This window comes from Barbus barbus (assembly GCF_936440315.1).
Source record: "Barbus barbus genome assembly, chromosome: 37".
Taxonomy (NCBI): Eukaryota; Metazoa; Chordata; class Actinopteri; order Cypriniformes; family Cyprinidae; genus Barbus; species Barbus barbus.
Genome location: NC_136715.1, coordinates 27,641,459 through 27,663,659, shown reverse-complemented (window position 1 = coordinate 27,663,659; position 22,201 = coordinate 27,641,459). Strand labels below are relative to the sequence as shown.

The following is a 22,201-nucleotide window of genomic DNA, read 5'->3' as shown; positions in this document are numbered from 1 at the left end:
TGGACTCTTTTCTCTGCTGCGTTCAGGGAGACGCTTCCGCTGCATGAAGGCGAACACAGAGAGAATGAGGAGGAGCTTCTTCCCGCAGGCCATTCGGAGTCTTAACCACTCTCCACTCTAAGCACATCACCCCACACTTCCACTTTGCACATTTTCAAATACAATCTGCACTAATTTGTAGAAGGTTACGTAAGGATAAATGAGTGGGATTTACATACCATTTGTCTTTTGTCTTTAGTATTCCTTTTACTCACTTATACACTTTACTGCACTGCACAGCACACGGACACTTTATCACTGACATACACTTTACTTTTTATAGAATCCATATAGAATCATATTCTATTTTTATTCTTCATATCTATTTTTATCCTCATATCTATTTTTTTATTTTATTTTATTGCTAGTTTATTTCTGTATATATGTTTACTGTACTTTTGCTATTTGTATTTTTGTAAACTTGAGGTTTTTCTTAATTTTGTTGGACAATTTGTTGGACAGTCGTACAATACATTTCACTACATGTCGTACTATGTATGTATATGTATGTGACAAATAAAATGTTAATTTTAATTTAAATCAACCAATCACGTTTAGTTTTGAGCTGCATCATGTTTATGGGTGTGGAAATGTCTCCACAATAACAGACTGGTGTGTAAAACTCTTGGACATATTTTAAAGATTATATGCCGCAAACTTTAAATATTTCACATACTTTTGAAAATCCAGCATTTAGTTGATGCTGATAACCTCTCATCGTCACAGTTGTAAACATGATGGTTTTCTTCCATGTGGGAGTTTGGCATCACGACATCTTTGTTTCCAGGCAGAACTTTAAAGAATGCGACACACACATCTCCCAGAAATCCTAATTCAACCAATCCGATGATGAAACTCATGCCATGGTTCCTGTGAAGGAGAGCGGCTATAAAGAATCTGCTGTCCCTCACTCCCCGGACTGAATAGGAGAATCCGAATCCCCTCGGAAATCCTTCACAACTCCTAAATCACAGTAGGTACACCAGATACCCTGTCTATTTAGACACTTGTATTCCCACAGACACTTTATTTTTCTTTTTGGACATTTTATGTTTTGTTACATAAAGGTCTCTAAAAGCCTGATGCCATACCCACTGTCTTGCATTGCTCTGTTGCACAGCACAGCTGCCCACCAGTTGATAACATTGTCCTTTCTTGTTTGCAAATGTTTGTGAAAGTCCAGACTTGGACGGAGAATCAATAAAGATGTTTTTCCGGCATGATGTGAGAGGGCAAGCTACCTGGAGAGGTATCCCTGGTCTGCCCTCTCCATATGGAGTATGGTTAAGGAGGTAGTACTCCCGGGTAAAGGAAAAGGAAAAGCCGGAGGCCATATGATGGGGATGATGCTTGGGGGGTGAGGGGGGGGTTGTATGTGACTAAACAGCCACCTGCCCGTGCTGCTGTCCCTCGTGACCCAGACTAAAGAGTGGAGCAGACATTTTTGATGTTTCATTTGTTAACTAAAAGCCATTGGTCCTCCTGTCATGCCGCTAGTAGTGATGGCTTGTGCTCTGGAGAAGGAAATGATCAAACTTTGAAACATTTTGCCTATTGATCACCAAATGAGTCCTAGCTGTCTGTCATTATGTGAAGACTGCCAAGTGTGAATCACTGATCAATATCAACGGACGCCACATGCAGCACAATTACCCAATAGGGATGTAACGATTACCGGTTTGACGATAAATCATGATATTTCCCTATGGTTAGTATTACCGTTTCATATTTTAATTATCAGTATTTGATTACCGCGATTTGAACAACTCACGATAAATAAATACAGTAATAAAATAAAAACAGTTTTCAGTAACAGTCTCACGTGTGCACTGCGCAGAGTAGTTTCGTTTTGAGTGAAAATAAGATGGGAGGTTTTAAAAGAGTGCTGAGGGAATTAATGAATATATGAATGAATGAATTATATAAATGTACCTCTGAAGGTTCTGACTGTCTTCAGAAACGATTCGATGGCACTTTGTTTTCATCTTTGCTCCACGTTATACCTAAAGGAAGTGTTCTTAAATCGCAATACTACGTTGTCCACGGAGTTTGTAATTCAGCTTTTCCTTAAGTGCCACCTGCTGCCAGAGACTGGATTTACAGACACTTATATTTACATTCTGTCGGGTCAAAAATGGACCGAATTTGCATGCCCTGCTGTAAATTTTGACCGGTTGATGAAAAACAAACTTATGTGAATTCTACACAATTAAACAATTCATAGGAGTTATCTAGAATTATTTATGGAACAGATAAAATACATTTTGGCCTAGTTTCACAGACAGGGCTTAGACTAAACCAGGATTAGGCCATAGTTCAATTAGGAAATTTAAGTCATTTTTATTAACATGCCTTAGAAAAAAACATTACTGGTGTGCATCTTAAGACAACACAAAGGCACTGATATGTTTTAAGATCAGTCAGTGCAAGTTTCTTTCAGTTAAACCGGCTCAGATTTACACTTTAGTCTAGGACTAGGCTTAAGCCTTGTCTGTGAAACCAGGGGATAATCATTTATTAATAAATTATAATTTTGACATAACACTTTTCTTTATTTAAAGGCTGAAATATGAGGTTCACCTTTACTTGAAACTTTTTCAAAGCTTTATTTGAAAGTTTACATGAGATATTTGAACATGCTATTAAACTGGTGTCAGTCAAGCTGTCATCTAAAATCCAAACATCATCGGTAATGTTATTAAGTGATTATGCAAACAAAAAGTCATTTTATTTGTTGTTTGCTGATTATAAAACTGATTATATTTATGTGTCAGTACTTTTTGAACATCTCCAGCACATTTTAACAATACCGTGATAATACTGATAACTGTGATAATCACTATAATCGTGATAAGAAATTTTCATACGTTACATCCCTAATACCCAATCCACTGCGTGATCTGCACACTAGCAGCATTTCTGCTCACAGAAGCCCATGCAGACGTGAGGGGGTTGTCGACTAACCTGCTGCTCGCCTGGAATTCCCACCTTTGAGAGCTTTTATTACACTCAAGACCACCTTGCACTCCTGCCGTGGCCCGCAGTGGGGGAATACAGCCGTTCCCCTTCACATCAGCTGCTAATATTAGAATAAAGCTGCACACTAGGTTTTATTAGGCAAATAAATAAAGACAGACAAACTGTAGGATAATTACTGGGAGCAGCAGGGCCTCTGGCTGTCTTTTTAGGCCCCGTTTCACAAGGTGGAAAACACACTGTGTTTTAATTAAGGCTTTACTAAAAGAAAGCAGTAAGAAGGATGCTGTAAATAGAATTGCGTGGTTACTTTGGGGTTGTGCTTGAATGTTTCATGCCAAAAGCCCTCCGGCTCTGAAGGATCATTTCAGTCTCATTCATTTCATCCTCTTGTCATGTTCAGGTGTGGTGATGGTATTATTTACATCCCTGAGTCTTGGTTTCGGTGGTGTTACTGATGTTCGAGCTATGAAAGACTTTGTCCCTTTAACTTTGTGCATCTCAACGGACAGTTATTGTAATTTAATGATGCATGATTGAAGTCAAGTGAGGCTATAGACTCACTGGTGAAAAAAGGTAACTACAAAAGACTATGAAATGTAAAAAAAAGTCCTTTTTAACTGCTAATATTAATCTTATTCCGGATATAAGCCTGGCATTTTCTACAAAATAAATATGGCACAAAGCATTTTAAAGGGGTGGTTGATTGCGATTTCACTTTTAAGGTTAGTTAGTGTGTAATGTTGCTGTTTGAGCAGAAACAATATATGTTACGATGCTGAAAGTTCAATGCAAACTTGTCTTTTAAAGTTATGTCAGTTTAATGTCATAGGGACTACAACGTTGGTGACATCACAAACCCTGAAATTTACATAAACCCCACCCCCAGGAACATGCAACAAAGGGGGTGGGGCCATGCTGCGCTGCTTTAGAGAAGAGGAAGAGTTGTTGCCATGCTGTCAAAACTAGGGGTGCACGAAAAAAATCTATTCATATATGAATCATGATTCTGTCTTCTAATGATTCTAAAGCAGCGGTTCTTAATCCTGTTCCTCAGAGATTGCTCTGCATCTCTCTCTCTCGTTCAGATCATCAGCTCAGCTCCAACAATGAGCTGTGTTCCAATTATACACTTTCTGTTTAGACAGACAGATATATTTCACATAGCTACAAGAAGCATTAAACATGGATGCGGACACGGTTGCCATGGTAGCGAGCAATACTTACTGGCAAACACATCTTACCGCAATCATGTATTCTGCTGTATTAAAGCTTTAATCAGGATAAAACATATATTAGAAGCTGACAGAAACAGTAGCATTTACAAATAACAGCATATCTAAAAGTATGAAACAACAACAAACAAAAAACATACCATTAATAGTTGTGTGCTCTTCACTAATATCCTCTGCGTCTCATTCGGGCTCAAATTAATAAGCAATAATTGACGACGCCATTATTTACAATACAACCAGAGGACATTCTGAGGTGAGGGGCGGGACATTTCTAGTCTGTACTAGGCAGTTTAGCCAATCACAACTGGGCCAGCTAACCAATCTGAGCCCATTGTGTACTTCTGAAAATCCCAGGAAATCATCAGAGCGTTCATCGGAGAAGGGACAGAGCGGTGTAGAATAAAGGTAAATTATGTAAAAAATAATGTGGTTTTTTTTTTAACAAAACATTAACACATGTTAGACTGCAGAAAAAAAGCAGTCAACCACTCCTTTACGAGCACAAAACAACATTCAACATCTTAGTCTACAGCAGAACAATCATGTAGATACAACAGTCGAGTCAAATGTGTATGTTGGAAGAAGGTTTGATTGGCATGGTCATTTAAGAGCGTGGCAACCTGAACCACATGCTAGACAGGGTCAAAAAGCACTGGACTGTCTAAAAAGGAAGAGATACTTACTTAAAGTCACTGATTTAATCACTACTGACTAGGGGTGTAAGGGTACACAAACATGACGGTTCAGTATGTACCGGACGTCTCAGTTTTGATGTCACGGTTCGGTGTGATTTCAGTACAGCAGAGGGAAAAAACTAAACATATTGTTGTTGCTGTTTAATTAAACAGTGGTTTACTGAATAAATTGTTCTTTCTTTACATAAATTCAATTATAATTTAAATTTTCCTAGGGATAAAAATCTACCTCAGCGTATGCTCCAATTGTAGCCCTTTTACATTACTGTAAGGTTACAATTAACAGAGCCCAAACTTAATATTAATTACTATTTATTTTTAAATAATCAACACAACTTAAAAAAATAAAAACATGTACGTTTTGAAATTAATTATAAATGATAAAGCCAAAATGGTACATTGGGTAGTATGACCAAGATGGCGGCGCGAACACATCGCGAGGCTCAGCGTCTCACCAGTTTTTGCAATTTTGCAGTATTTTTCCTGCTCATCTCGGGTCTGTTCTCACTGAACAGCTTTGCCTTAACATCATACACCCGACAGGAGCTTTTGGATATCGGTCTGCACTTTTCCAACAATCTTATAACCAATCATCGACTCATCCCGGAGATCTCCAGATCACCCGAGGCTACGCACTCTGCTCGGCCGGGCGGAAGTGCTCACAGGCGGCGCCGAGATCGTAAACAAAGGCGGGGGAAGCGTGGAGGACTAAGAGCTAAGCTAAAGCTAACACTGCACCGGCTCTCTTTACCCAGCATTTTCCTCGCTAATGTGCGGTCATCGGTGAACAAAATGGATGAGATACGACTTTGCATCACCCATAGTAAGAAACTTTTGGACTGCAATGTCATGGTTTTCACTGAAACATGGCTACATAGCGACATACCCAATAATGCTATTGATCTAACCGGATGCTACACGCTCCGAGCAGATAGAACGGCAGAGGACTCCGGCAAGACCAGAGGTGGAGGATTGTGCATTTATGTGAACAAAGCTTGGTGTACGAACTCTGACATTGTTGGAAAACACTGCTCACCTAACCTAGAGTTTCTCATGGTTAAGTGTAGACCTTTCAATCTGCCGCGGGAGTTCACTTCCACCATCATAACTGCAGCCTATATTCCCCCGGATGCTAATGCCAAGCTTGCTATGAACGAACTGCATGCGGCCATTAGTAAACAACAGACTGTACACCCGGAAGCTGCATTTATTGTTGTGGGTGATTTTAATCACTCCAACTTAAAGACAGTGCTCCCCAAATTCCATCAGCATGTCTCCTGCCACACTAGAGGAGAAAAAACTTTGGATCATGTTTACACAAACATCGCAGGAGCTTACATCGCGACACCCCTCCCCCACCTGGGACAGTCTGATCACCTTTCTTTGTTTCTCACCCCAAGTATTCACCCCTTATCAACCGTGTGAAGCCATCAGTGAAGACCATCAAAGTGTGGCCAATGGGAGCAGAGTCTGTACTTCAGGACAAGTTTCAACACACGGACTGGAGTATGTTTGCTTCTCAGGCTGCCAGTGGCTCTCACACGGACATTGACATCTATACCACCTCTGTACTGGACTACATCAATACCTCCATCGACAGTGTCACAACAGAGAAACGGATCACAACGTACCCTAATCAGAAGCCATGGATGAACAAGGAAGTGCGGCTCTTGCTGAAAGCCCGCAACACTGCTTTCAGATCAGATGACGCTCAGGCCTACAGCATATCCAGGGCTAACCTGAAGAGGGGCATCAAGAAGGCCAAGCACTGCTACAAGCTAAAGGTAGAGGAGCATTTTTCCAACTCTGACCCCCGGCGCATGTGGCAGGGCATCCAGGTCATCAGTAGGGCTGGGTATCGAGTTCGATACTTTTTAGGCACCGACCGAATTGCCTCGATACCACAGAGTATCGAAAAACGTCTTGTCGTTCGGTACCAAATTTCGATACCTAAGGGGTTAATCTCATCACCGTCAGTGAGCCAATAATCCTGCAGCACCAGGTGTGTTTGACTAGAAGCGGCGCTGCGCTGATTGATCAGTGTTTGACATCCGCGAGAGCGATTCGAAAGCGCACGGAGAAGTCTGCTCTTTAAATCGCGCGGTTTGTTTATTATACACAGACTGAAGCGCGCGTGACGCTCGCGGTCATTTCAGCGTCTGCCGCCTAACTTAATGAGAACATAAATACATGAACAACAGCTCTAGAACTGCTCTGAGAGTCACTTCATGAGCATTTTACCGTTTGATTCGAGTAAAACTAACTCATATCATATACACACAGAACTGTAAAGGTATTACAGACAACCCGTCAAAATAAAAGTTCGGTTTAACTTGGAAGACACTGCGGCAGAAATATATTAATATTGTTCAGCAGACAGCACTGCTAATACTAGGCTACTACTAAAATTATTAAAACTGTTTGTTTTGTTTTGTTTTGTTTGCCAAAATAAATAAACTTTGATTTTCAATAATTTAAAGACAAATTAAATTAATGTTTTATGTCTTCATTTGAAAACCAGATACAGAACACAGAATTTCTGAGGAAAAATAAAACATTTCATAAGGCTATTTTAAGAATAAATTTAAATAAACTAAGTTGTTTTTATGCATTCAAATAATTAGACATACTACACCAGAATTTAATAACAATAAAACATATGGTGAAAGAAAATAAAACACCCACTTATGAAAGTGGATGAAGATTTTAAATTTCTTGAAGTCTTTAACAACCTAGAAATGATGATTCGGTCTGAGCTTTGTGTTTTAAAATGAACACACACTAATGTAAACGTAGCCTAACAGATGTGTAAACTGAAAACTATTTGAACTTTATTAAAATTATTTATTTATTTATTGTGTTGGATATATTTAGTTCCTTTGTGCAGTGGCTCAGGAGATGAGGCTTTGAGTCTGTATACATGTCAACAAGCTAAAAAAATAGTTTTTTGAGATAATGTAATCTTATTAAAACTGATTTCATAAAACTGGTATCGAAAAAAGTATCGTTCAGGAACCGGTATCGAACTCAAGGTATCGGTATCGATATCGAAAATTTTTGAACGATACCCAGCCCTAGTCATCAGTGACTACAAGCCATGCAACTCCACTCCAACGGTCACAGACGTCTCCTTCCTTAACGAGCTAAATGACTTTTATGCTCGCTTTGACAACAACAACAAGGAGACAGCCACCAAGATCACACTCTCAGGAGAGCAGCTCGCAGGGGTCTTCACAGACATTTTCAACCTGTCACTCACCCAAGCAATGGCGCCAACATGCTTTAAGTCCACATCCATTGTGCCAGTGCCGAAACACTCCTCCCCAACATGCCTGAATGACTACCGCCCCGTAGCACTCACACCCATTGTTATGAAGTGTTTTGAGCGACTGGTCCTGGCACACCTCAAGAACTGCCTCCCACCCACACTGGACCCACACCAATTTGCCTATAGAAGCAATAGGAGCACTGAGGATGCAGTAGGCACAGTACTGCACTCGGTACTCACACACCTGGAAAACAACAACACATATGCACGGATATTGTTTGTTGATTTCAGCTCAGCATTCAACACCGTCATTCCCTCCAAGCTGACCACTAAACTTGGAGACTTGGGTGTTAACACCTCCCTTTGCAGCTGGATTATGGACTTTCTGACCAACAGACCTCAGCATGTTAGATCAGGCCTCACCTGCTCCACCAACATCACACTCAACACCGGCGTACCACAGGGCTGTGTGCTGAGCCCATTTCTCTACTCCCTCTACACCCATGACTGCAGGCCTGTGCATAGATCCAACTCCATCATCAAGTTTGCTGACGACACCACAGTGATTGGCCTCATCAGAGACAACGATGAGACTGCCTACAGGGAGGAGGTACAGCACCTGGCTGCATGGTGCGCTGACAATAACCTGCTCCTCAACACCAGCAAGACAAAGGAACTTATTGTGGAGAACTTAAAAGTGGCACGCATGACCCCATCCACATTAACGGGATGGTTGTTGAATGTGTCTCCAGCTTCAAGTTCCTGGGAACCCACATCTCGGAGGACCTGACCTGGACCACCAACACATCCAGCCTAGTCAAGAAGGCTCACCAACGCTTCTTCTTCCTTAGGACACTGAAGAAGAACCACCTGTCTCCAATCATCCAGCGGAACTTCTACCGGTGTGCAATTGAAAGCATCCTGACCAACTGCATCACAGTCTGGTATGGGAACTGCTCAGCTGCTGACCGCAAGGCACTACGGAGGGTGGTGAAAACCACCCAACGCATCACAGGGACACCACTTCCTGCCATTGAGGACGTCCAGAGAAAACGCTGTTTACGTCGAGCTCGCGGCATTCTTAAGGACTCCTCTCACCCTGACCATAGACTGTTTAACTTACTGCCCTCTGGGAGGCGCTTCAGGAGCCTCCGAACAAGGACAAGCAGACTCAGGAACAGCTTTTTCCCTACAGCTGTTTCCCTACTAAACTCTGCCCAATGATACCCCCCTCACACACCACCACAAACTCTTCACCCCTCCCCATCATTAAATCGATTAAAAAAAACTAAACAAAAAAACAACCAATCTACACTGAGTACTATGTACTGTAAATTTTTATTTCTATGCACTTTCAATGTTCATTGCACTAGTGTTTATATATCTTAATTTATAGCTTATTCATATCCATTTGTAATTATGTTCATAGTTTTTGCTCATAGTGTACATACATTTACTGCACAACCCATCTGTATAGTATGTTCATATCACCCATCTGTATATCATACTGATAGTATTTAAAAACTTGTAAATTATGTCCATAGTACTACTGCCTTATCTGTATATTCTGTACATATGTAACATATTGTAGGCACTGTATATCCTGTACCTCTGCTTATTGCACTTCTGGTTAGATGCTAACTGCATTTCGTTGCCCTGTACCTTACATGTGCAATGACAATAAAGTTGAATCTAATCTAATCTAATAAAATTGCTATTTCTTGTTGAAATGTATTCATTTACACAGTGGCTGTCATAACTTGTTTCATAACAGATTTATTTAAACACATTATTTAAATAATTAAGACATAGCTAACAGGTAAACTATAATGAGTATATAGTCTCTATATATATGCTCTTCTTTAGACTTAATTTCTCTAGTGAACTAACGAGCTGTGGACATTGACGACTTGCCCGATGTAAATGAGATGCTACATGACATTTTGTTTACAAGCTGTTTTATTCATGTGGTTGAAACACTGATTGAGCAATTACATGAGGCAAGATGTTCATTCATGTTTATTTCACGTTAAAATTAGCAGTAAAGAGGAAGCGATGATCGTACTGCCGTTTGAACGGAGGCGTTTATACAGCAATCTGTCTCGCCACATCAAAGAGCACCAAAACAACATATATGCCGGCAGTCATATCACCCTGCAGCCCAAGACTGGTCGCCCACTGAAGCTAAGCAGGGTTGAGCTGGTCAGTACCTGGATGGGAGACCTCCTGGGAAAACTAGGTTGCTGTTGGAAGAGGTGTTAGTGAGGCCAGCAGGTGGTGCTCATCCTGCAGTCTGTGTGGGTCCTAACGCCCCGGTATAGTGACGGGGACACTATACTGTAAAAAGCACCGTCCTTCGGATGAGATGTTAAACCGAGTTCCTGACTCTCTGTGGTCATTAAAAATCCCAGGATGTCCTTCGAAAAAGAGTAGGGGTGTAACCCCCGGCATCCTGGCCAAATCCCTGGCCTCTGACCATCACGGCCTCCTAATCATCCCCATACACTGATTGGCTTCATCACTGTCTCCTCTCCACATGTAGCTGGTGTGTGCTGGGCGTTCTGGAGCACTATGGCTGCCGTCGCATCATCCAGGTGGATGCAGCACACTGGTGGTGGACGAGGAGATTCCCCCCTTGTATGTAAAGTGCTTTGAGTGCCTAGAAAAGCGCTATAAAAATGTAATGAATTATTATTATATATTGTTTAAATTACTTGAAAAAAGAAATGGATATAATTTGAAAGATGAGACTTTGTTTCTTATCAAGTAACAATATATAAAACTGGAAGTTACCAGTGAAGTTCCACTCGTGCAGTAGTTAAAACAATGCTGTATTTGTTCAGTGCATATGCGTACTGAATGTGTTCGTCTGAAAGAGGAATGTCAGACATGCCTAGGATGCCCTGAGGATGAGTAAATCTTGGAATACTTGTCATTTTTGGGTGAACTATCCCTTTAAACTGGATTTGCCCAGATCTGCTGCACACCTACAGATGTGCTATCAAGCTTTTGAGGATCTGATCCATGAATGACACCGAGATTCAAGCCACTCTGCCATCGGTATCAGCTCATACTGGTGAAGGACAGAAAGAGCTTAAGACTAAATAAGAACACCATTCAAAATAAAAGAAAGAATCATCATAAAAGGTCAAATGATCTGATAATTGAAGAGACACACTGATCTTGATGGTCTTCAGGAGGTCTATGGAAGCTTGTTTCCATCATGGGATAAAAAGGGAATTGCAACTTTATATCTCACAATTATGACTTTTTTCTCAGAATTAAAAGAAAAATTGTGAGATATAAACTCAGAATTATGGGATACAAAGGTCACAAATACCTTTATTTTATTCCCTCATGGAAACAGGCTTCCATAGAGGTCTACTCTATGACATAATTGTTGTTTCGGTTTTGTACACGTTTCTACATGTTGATGATGTCTTTGATTTGCTAAACTTAAGATTTTTTGATTCCGAGGGGATCAGTTGATGGGTAAGTGATGTGAGAACTGAACCCTGTCTAAGGGTCTGTCAGTGGTTGTTGTACCTTTGCACTAAGACTCTTCCGAGTCTCTTTTGACCGATCCTAGATCTGTCCCCTGACCCTGGTTTTAAGCTGCAGGTACATGATGGATCTTCCCCACAGGGCACAACCCTTCTCTGCTGGGCCATGAACTTATACAGGGCTTCTTTTATTTCCCTCATCTGCAAGTCTAGACAATCTTCTTTGCACTACACATTATACATAAAACCTTTCTTTGCCTGCAGTATTGCGTCCTTATAGGAGTCAGTATACGAGTCTATAGCTTAGAGAGTGTGCTGCTGGATTGGACAAATCCCAGGTTTATTAATGTTCAGTAGATGAGTGGGTTGCTAGTGTTAAAACAGACCCTCATATACAGCTGCTACAGAGAAGACAAGTCGAGGCAGAGTTGTAGTGAAAGTGTTTAGGTATTTACTCTGGTGTGGAAATTCAAGCATGTGGTTTCTAGTGTTGGTGTGTCCTGAGGCTTAATGATATTTGCTACAACAAGACAAAGAATTGGTGAAATACATGCCAGCGTTTCACTGGATTCAGCACAGTACCCTAGTGATAATAAGATTGGCTACATTACTTCAGGATCTTTTCATTATGTGTTTGAATTATGCTTGTAGATTCTCTCATGTAACACATTGTAATTTTTCCTAAACTTTACATCCTGGTGTGTTTGTTTGTTTTTTTGTTTTCTGACAGTTGTCAGAAACTCTACCAAGGAATGGTCATCTGACAAAAATCACTCACATTTATGATGCATATATTTCAGATGGTCACGCAGAAACCCCAAGGTAACATTTGCATCCACATGCCTCTCTTGCTTTGGCTAAGGCTTGTGTTCATTGGTCCACCATCAGGCAAACACAGAACAAGAACGACTCAAGACAGCGAGGAAGAAGCCACTGCTCTCCAAGAAGAACACTGATGCCCATGGAAAGTTTGCCTAAGTCCATGCAAATGAACCAGAAGACCCACAGCAATCACACCTCTTCATAAAAATGTGAAAAGTGAAAGTGCTGTGGTTTTCAAATGACAGAAGGATGAATAAATTACAGAAATTTCATTTTTGGGTAAATGATGCCTTAAAAGAGAAGTGCTGCATTTGGCATTCAGTAACAGAACTGACGAGGGAATAATAAAACCGTCTAACACACTTGAGAACTTATATCTAGATTTATACTTAATGCACAGTTCACAGTGTGACCATTTTAATTAGACTGCCTGGATGTAAACAAATAGCTGCTGCGACACAGTGACCTTTAAATACATTTTTAGAACCATGGATGAGAATCAAAAACATTCTTAAAATTGTTCTAAGAATTTGAAAGCTTAAAATAATAGTAATAATAATAATAAATCCCCTCTTACACTTAGGATAACCTCCATCTCCATCAAGGTAAGAGGTTTACTGAATTTACTGTAGCTCCCTGGCTTAATAAGAGGATGGACGACTCTCCAACTGGTGATTCCCACACTTTATAGGAATGCTCGTCACTGATATGATCACCGCTGAATGCCGTAAGACATAGCACATCACTGTATCACTTAGTGAGAATCAACCGTAAGAGCTTGTACAAAAGAGAAATCAATACAATACAAATAAATAAACCAAACAAAAAATAAATAAACCACTTATTCAAGCATATTTAAATTTAATACAAAATAACAAACAAATAATCTTACTATATAGAAAACGGGTCAAAATAACAACAAAAATAAGCGGGGTAACAAGAAATCTCCATTTAAACCAGGAGCTAAATCCTTTCAGACTCCTTGTAAACCGTGAACCTTTGAAATCGTGACCATGTGCGTCTAGCTTTCGTTCCGTACTGAAATGTTTGGCGCAGACTCGCACTATATCCGTCAAAATAAATGACTTCCGTTACCATAACACAAATAAATTAAATGACATGCAAAATATCAAGAATAAAATCGACACCAAACTAAAAATTATGAAGAAAATACAGTTAAATCATTAACATTTACTGGGTTGTTTCAAATGAGCTTTATTGAGCTTTAGATGTGCACGAGTTCTGACACCAATGAACTAAAACTATTTGAACTTTGAATTTGAACTACTCTACAAAAACAAGTCAAATAGAGACACTGGTTTTAAATGTAGAATTGTGACTTGATTTCAGCACATATGAGAGTGATCGTATTGTGATGCGTTGACTCTAGAGAAACACACGGCACATTAAAACCACGAGTTCCCATCAAGCTTTCATTGATTAGTGATCGAGTTTGAGTTAGGAAAGATATTGACATTCTTTGCAAAATGACGAAACAATGCATTTTGTACCAAAGCAATGGATACTTACACACAGTTAAATAAAAAAATTAAAACAAAAACCACTGGACTGAATGTGTGAAGGTTTTGAAAATGTGTACTATATATTAAAATTAATGAAACCAACGGTCAACAAATTGTAGAGTTCAGATAATTTTGTAGGTCTTGGTCATTAGTGTGATTTCTGTGGGTCGACTGAATTATATCCCACTAGTCTGAAGTTACTCTTGTGGCTATACATATTTTACTCAAGGTAACTGTAATAATTTGTACATGTTAGCTTCAATCTTATGACTAGAAGCATGGGCAGAGTGACAGACTTTTGATTTCAATGATACTCCTGAGAAAGAAGGGAAATCTCCACAGACGTGGTCATTGAAACACTTACAAACATCACACAGTAGCTATAAATATGGGATGATTATAGACTCAAAATGATTAATAGATGCACACACAATTATCCAAGCACTGCATATATTTCATGCATGTATATTACTAACCACAAACAAATGCCTTTCGATTGGAGTGTGAGGGATTCGGGATTAAATGATTTGTAGAAATACAGACATGTTTGCAAATAAAAATGTTCTGTTCTGCATTAATCAGTGCTCGTAAAAGGTGCTTGAAGTACTTGAATTTGTCTTTTTGAAATTGAAGTCCCGGAAAACCCTTGAAAACAGCCATATTTATGAAAAGGTACTTGAATGTTTAAAAAGCAGTATATATGAAATTAGTGTTTGTTTTTATAGAAAATAAAAATTTGCAATATTACTACTTTAGGTGAAAAGTGGTCTCGTCATATCAGTAAAAAGTAGATTTTGTGGTAAAATCTATGATAGTGCTTGCATTATATTGTTCGGTCTTTTATTGCATGTGCTGTTTGTTTGGGTTTCATTTGGGAGCACGTATAAAGTCTGACGCGCTTTGTGTTGCACAAATAAATTAAAATATTAAAAATATTGTCCCGTTCTAGTAAACCAAGTATCTTGTCTCATATCGTGGGCGAAGTGTATTGTCACACCACTAGGGTCTACCAGCATGATATAGCTCATAACTTTCCAAGTGTATGATGAAGCTTTTACTCTTCAGGTCAATCATCTTTTTGCCAGCACTGGATACCATCCAATGCACATCCATGACATTTGCACATCCGGTTTATATATAATCTGCTGCATCTTCGCATATTACTGTGCGTATATAACGTAGAATGTGTACTACATACTGTGTATAATGTGTATCGGTAACTGTATGTCTGTCTAATAGTACACTGTGTGTACTGAGTATATGTATGTGTATATTACACATTATTACACTGTGGTGATGTGACAATAAAAGTGATTTGATTTGATTTTTTCATATATTAAAAAAAAAAATCACTTTGAATAAGGAAAGCGATAACTTTGCCATAGTATCCTTTCAGGATGCCCCAGCCATTGCATGCGCTGCACTTTATTTGTATCATTTTGTTTTATTTGTTTACTTATTAGAATTTGAAAGATAATAACAATATTGTGATCTCTGATTTTAGTCCTTGAAAAACAGTTCTTAAAGTCCTTGAATTTCATTTTATCAGTTTCTGTTCGAACCCTGATTAATATATCATAAATTTCTCACGCAAAAGGGAATCCGTGCACTTATTGAGGTCTTGTTCGAGTCGATCTTGTTCGGTTCATTTGGATTTGGAGACTTCAGTTTACAGCATTTCACAACCCCCACACACACAAGTACCAACGAACAAGGCCCAGTGCAATTCATTACTGTGTACACGATTTGAAAAATTCACAAATGTGCGTTACTTCACTGAAACAAATGCTTTTCAACCGGTGTCTGGACAAGATCAGCTTTTTGCATGAGAAATTTGTGATATATTAATGCAGAACAGAACATTTTTATTCGCAACCATGTCTGTATTTTTACAAATCATTGCACAATCATTTAATCCTGAATCCCACACACTCAAATTGATAGGCATTTGTTTGTGGTTAGTAATATACATGCATGAAATATATGCAGTGCATGGATAACTGTGCGTACATCTATTAATCATTTTGAGTCTACAATCATCCCATAAATAAACACTAAAACCAACGAAACGCCATCACTGACTTGTCCTTTGGTGAAGAAGTTGGGCAGGTACTTCATGGCGTTGCTGCGCAGGCAGGCGATGTTCTGGTAGCTGCTGGGCTCAGCCGCTCGCAGAGAGCGAATGCGGTCCTGGACATAGTCTGAGACCTTCACCCGGATCTCCAGACCCAGAATCAGCTGCTCGGGGAACAGCTTCGATAACTCAACTATGAGACAGAGAGAGAGATTCAGTAGCACTTTACTTTAGGGAGCACTATTCACTAGTAATTAGCTGCTCATCAGATTGCATATTACTGGCGTATTGGCTGTGTATTAGTACTTAGAAAGCACATATGAATGCCTTATTCTGCACGAGCATATTTTCATCCACCCCATACCTAATCTGAACTACTACTACAACTACCTACTATCAATAAGCATTAGGAGTTTACTGAGGGAAAACTCTTCTCTGATGTCATCTAAAGTGTTGCCAAATATTCATTTAAAATCAAACCTTTAATACAACCACAACTTTACAATTAGGCTATCGCTGTCCAATTTGCCGAGTCTCACAAGCAGTTGTTTGTTAAGTTAGTTTTTAGTTTTTTCTCTTCCATCTATAGTTGACCCTCTAACTAACTAACTCTAGCACTCTCTCTCACACAAAACCGCTTGTTTCAACATCAGTAGCAAAAGGTCCCAACTGTCCCGGCACTGGAGAGAAAAACTGAGAGAGGCAGCAGTGCTTAAAGCATATCGTGTCCTCGTCTCCAGCTACACAAGTAATACAGCTATGGGTCATTCCTTGCAAACTCGACCAGGGTTACCAGAGGTCCCTCAATAGGAGGTGCTGTTTCTCTTTCTGGTGAAAGAAAAGAAGAAAAAAAAAATACTAAAACGTTCAAATGTCACGGATGAATATTTACTGAATAATCCATTATTTAGTAGAGGGGGGTCAAAATAGCAACTTTCACCTGAGATTCAGAGCCAGATTATAGGAGGGTAAAAATGACTTCAGAAAGATTGCAGCATTGTTATGTTATTTTCACACAGTGAACAAAATCTGTTGATTTGAGCAATCTTTGTGGTATTACGTGTCAGTGGTGACCCTTCAAAACATGCAAAACGAGTCTCAGACAGGTGTTTTGTATGCCACTGTTTTGATAGAGGGAAACAAGATCCATTTCTAGTTTGAACATTATTCGTTGTTTAGACGTTTCCTCTTTAAATACAGTACAATAAGCATCTGCCGTATGCAAATTGTCCAACATTTGGTTTTTGACCACTGAAAATGTGTACAATTGAACGGTTTACTCCTGGAGCCATTTCTCAAAAATGAACCATATAGGGCCTTAAAAACGAAGACCCCAAAAGGAAAGTTTGTTAAGACCCAAAATCTAAGAGGCAATTAAGATACCTACTTTTTGAGTAACAGGCATGCAAAAAAAAAAAAAAAAAAAAAAAAAAAAAACTCAAAAGTGCTTTTTCCCCATTTTTAAACATTCACCACTGGCACAAAATGAAGTCAACAGTCACGGTGTGAAAATATCATAACGATGCTGCAGTCTTTCTGAAGTCATTTTTACCCTCCTGTAATCTGGCTCTGGATCTCAGTTGAAAATTCTCACTTTGACACCTCCCTACAAATTATTTCTTTAACAAAATCAATAATGTGAGCCAGGAAAGTTTCTGAAATGTGGCTGATTTGACACGGAATGACCCTTACATTATATCCCTTCAGAACGTGGCCAGGATTTGACATGACAAGCCTTAGAGACTTTAATGCTTACATTTTCACAAACATAGTCTACTATACAAAACTAGGAGTTAACATTTGAAGACTATGAGGTCTAGGCTGTGTCTCTGTATAAGGGCACTGCTGGTTAATGTCACCCTCTTGCAGCTCTAAGATGTAACTGCACCGACCGATGACATTCAGTCATTTTACAAACACTAACAGGACAAGACTAAAATTATCATGCGCTTCATAACGTATTATAACTAAGAAATGACAGAGGATATGTAAATACAGGTACAGATCATGGTCATATTCCTGGACTAACTCCGTTTACTCAGAAAACTGTCTACTCTGAACACACTTTTAAAGATTAGACAACAAAACTATAAAATTAGGCATGTAGAATGCACATTACACATGCGTATTGTGACGAGCGTCCCGAGCACTCATCAGCGTTGCCCTGGAGAAAGCAGCGAGACACCTGCTCGCTCATCACGGCTGGATCGGCTAACACACGGGGAGAGTCTCCACGAAGCTGAGAATTAACGTGCTATCTCTTGCTGATTTCAGATACCAGCCCTGCCACGAGCACAGCACCGACTCACCGCACCGAGGGAAATCACGCACGGAGAGCACCGCACCACCTCAGCACCATTATTATTAATAAATCCACCCTCCGGGGTATTATTTCAGCTCTCCTTGTCGCGTGATTCTTCCACCCCGTCACAATATTAAATTCAAGTTTCTACATTAATGTTTCAAATAGCTTTTGTAAAGATTAAAATGTAAAACAAATATATGGGTGAAATAATGTCAGTGTTACAGATATGTTTATGAAACAACAGTTATTCTGACCTGTACTTATTAAAATATAATTATAATTCTGAAAAACTTCTTGCTGATAAATAGGTCAAACCTAGTGGTTTGAAGGATAGTGTCAAAGATTAGTAAAGACTTCAAATTACAATTAATTAGTATTTTCCTGCTGCAGTGATCCTTAAACAGTTTTTAATGTCATCTAATGATTCTTGTTCTAAATATGCCTAACAAGATTTTGTGTTATACAAGCTATTATAATGCTGAATGACATTGTTGTCCGTATTATTAATATTTTTCATGTCATTATGAATATATAGTAGTCAACATTTGAACTGGATCAAAACAGCTGATCAAAGTTATGCTAACACAAGAACACATTCTGGTTTTAGGACAACTTTAATGTAAGGCTTTGATCCGCTTCAAATGTTGCCTACTGTATATATCAGTGGCGATTTCTTTAAGACTGCAAGGGAAGCTCGGCTTCCCCTATAATGTCAAAAAATTAATGGTCAAACATGTACTATTGTGTTAACATTTTATTGATTAAAAATGCGTTAGAACACGTTCATCTCGAAGACGAGTTCGTTCAGAATCAGCTACATATAGCAGGTGACTCGATTTCCTTCTCATATATTCCCGTAGCATCAGTGTATTTGCCTGTTGAAGCCCAGCGTCCATTGACTTCTATGGAGCTGCTTTGAACAGTTTTTTTCAGTGCTTCAAAACTAGACGGTCATTGGATAAATGCTGCGATTATGTCCCGCCCCCGGACGCTCAGCGTCTCTGGGGGTGAATGGAGGAGTGGGCGGGGCCGGACTCCGGGCTTCTGCGTGATGATTGGAGGGTTTGTCGAAAGACTGCATCTCCTTTTGATTGACAGCGATTGTGTCCTATAAGAAGTCGCTGATGGTGAAGCCATTCGAGCCAGTGTTGCCAACTTAGCGACTTTTCAGACCACCCTAGTGGCTTTTCAGACCACCCTAGCGACCTTTTTCCCCAAAAGTGACTAGCGACAAATCTAGCGACTTCTTTGACAAACCTTAGCGAGTCTCTGTGATCGCTGGTACTGCCGCAACGGCGCGAGGTGAGCGCGCACGCACCTCTTTCTCTGTTCAGTGAGCGGCTGAGAGGAGCAGCGCGTTCAGTTCAAATAGATATTATGTTGCTTCTCTAATTTTACATGCAAATATAACCGAAATCACAGCACAGGAATTGTCTTGTCTTATCTTGTGTGTATTATTTGATTTCATCAGACGACGGCTCGATTATAAATTAGTATTTTTGTGCAGACTAACTTCTTGGGAGGGAGAGCTGGTTATGTATTCTTAAAGGGCTGCGTTTCAGTCACTATTTCATATTTATCCCGTTGACTGACAACATAAACAGTAAAATATATAAAGGAGAACAGTTTTATTGAGAATTTGGCTGCATTAAAATACAGTATGAGCACAGAGAGACAAACAAATGTAAAAGGCAATATGACGCGATGACGTAATGAATATGCTAATTAGCGCATGACGTCATCTGGCGACCTTTAGCGACTTTTCAAACTGGCTTTAGCTACTTTCCATCGAAAGAAGTTGGCAACACTGATTCGAGCTCAGTCCCATAGTGGACTTTGCAAGTGTAGTCAAAAGACAAACTGCTGCAACCTATTTCTTGATATTTGCTTGGAGAAATTGCTGGCCAATTTTCATTATACGCTTCACACAATTATACACCACATTCCTTGTTTCAGTTTAACCTAATTCCCACATTTCCTCCGTCGAGTCTAATGTTTTTTTAGATTGTTTGTTCATTCATTCATTCATACAGTAGGCCAGGCGGTGAACTAGCCAGCTAGCAAACTGCACACGATGGCAGAATTTACGTATAAATAAATGGACAATTTTTATGATGTAGGCCGAAAATGAGCTTCCCCTCTTTGAAAGACCAGCAGCCGCCACTGGTATATATATTCCATTTGCAGCATGAGGTCATGTGTTCTTTGCTCACAGCTGATTGGTCTGATTTCAGCCTCGGTTACCACGGCGACAAGCACTCTCAAATTAATATGGGCCTGTATATTTTATATCGACGGGCCATGGACCGAATTAGTCTGTTTTCCACATGACTGGCCCTGACCAGTGACCCTTCAGTTCAATAGACAACTTACATTTCAGACACAATAGTGATCGTTTCTGCTCAATTTCGCTGATAAAGAAACAGCTCGACTCAAAGCAGAAGTGTGTTGTGTTTCGGTACTGAATGAATCCAGGATTTTGAACGAATCAAGTGAGTCAATGATTCAGTACCCCATTCATAAATACAGTAGTTTCTGAACGAATCTGTTGAATTAAGCACTATTGCTGGTGGTTTGCTTTCATATTTAAAAGCATCATTTCTTATTTGTATGTTTAAAAAAATATTTTAAACATTCATTTTATCAAATTATTTATGCATTTGAAATTTTGCCGTGTAAATGCATTTATAGAGAATATTTGTAACTTCATCCGGATTGGGGGAATTGTAATGTTTAATACATTTTTATTATATAAATATTTTTTTTGCATTGAAAAAAGTATAGATTTTTGTTTGTATATGCTGTCAATTATAGTTCTTAGAAAGATATCGGAATCAGCAAAAATCGGTATCGGCAGATCACACTAAAACACAAAACTGGAATCGGTGCATCTCTGATTTTATATTAGACAAATATTTAGATATTTTCTCCAATAAGTTAAATAAGCACATATTACCCAGAAGTCCTCCGTATCCGCAGCCGATGTCAGCGAACTCCACCTGCGCCTTGTGTTTGTCCGGTTTCCCGCTTCCGCCCAGAGACCGGAAATACTCCGGGTACAGCTGAGACCAGTCCATCTGCTCAGGGCACACCGGGCTACCGACACACACAAACACATCATCATCATCACATACATACACACACACACACACACACACCATCATCATCACACACACACCATCATCATCATCATCATCACACACATCATCATCATCATCATCATCACTCTCACACACACGCACGCACGCACGCACGCACACACACACACACACACACACACATCATCATCATCATCATCACGCACACGCGCACACTGAGAGAGAGCACATGTGAGAGACGCTTACTACTGGAAGCTGTGGTCGGCCATGGGGTTAGAGTGCGCTCTCTGCCGGTAATAGCGCTTCTGCGGCATGGACACACTCATCCTGCTGCTCCGCGGGAGGATACTCACTGTGTGCCGGGTTCACTCTAAATAAAGCCTGCTGTCTTCACTCTCTAAACTTCACATGCGATGTTTCTTCTTCGTCTGACAGACAGAGCTGGAGCACGAGCGCGTTCTCCCTCTGCTGGACATGCGCAGAACTGCGGCCGCTTCGTGGCATCTTCAGCAAATATTGACCCTGGACCACAAAACCAGTCATAAGGGTCAAGTTTATGAAATTGAGATTTATACATCATCTCTTTCCATTGATGTATGGTTTGTTATGATAGGACAATATTTGTCTGAGATACAACTATTAGAAAATCTGGAATCTGAGGGA

The 22,201-nt window shown here is 39.7% G+C and overlaps 1 protein-coding gene across 4 annotated transcripts in view; it reads right to left on the bottom strand.

Moving 5' to 3' along the window:
• mettl1 (methyltransferase 1, tRNA methylguanosine) overlaps positions 1–21,981 on the bottom strand; it is a 28,952-nt gene extending 6,971 nt beyond the window's left edge. For 2 of the 4 annotated variants that reach the window (XR_013783061.1, XM_079396566.1), the window contains exons 1-3: positions 21,785–21,968; positions 21,397–21,536; positions 16,144–16,328 (exon numbers count right to left, since the gene is read on the bottom strand). Coding sequence is in view for 3 of the 4 variants with exons in the window: in XM_079396566.1 (XP_079252692.1) it covers positions 16,144–16,328; positions 21,397–21,536; positions 21,785–21,864 (405 nt within the window). In the remaining variant the exon portion in view is untranslated. Of the gene's footprint in view, positions 1–16,143; positions 16,329–21,396; positions 21,537–21,784 lie in introns of all 4 variants that reach the window. The other 2 variants (XM_079396564.1, XM_079396565.1) reach the window with 2 other exon arrangements.
• Positions 21,982–22,201: the final 220 nt, after the last annotated feature.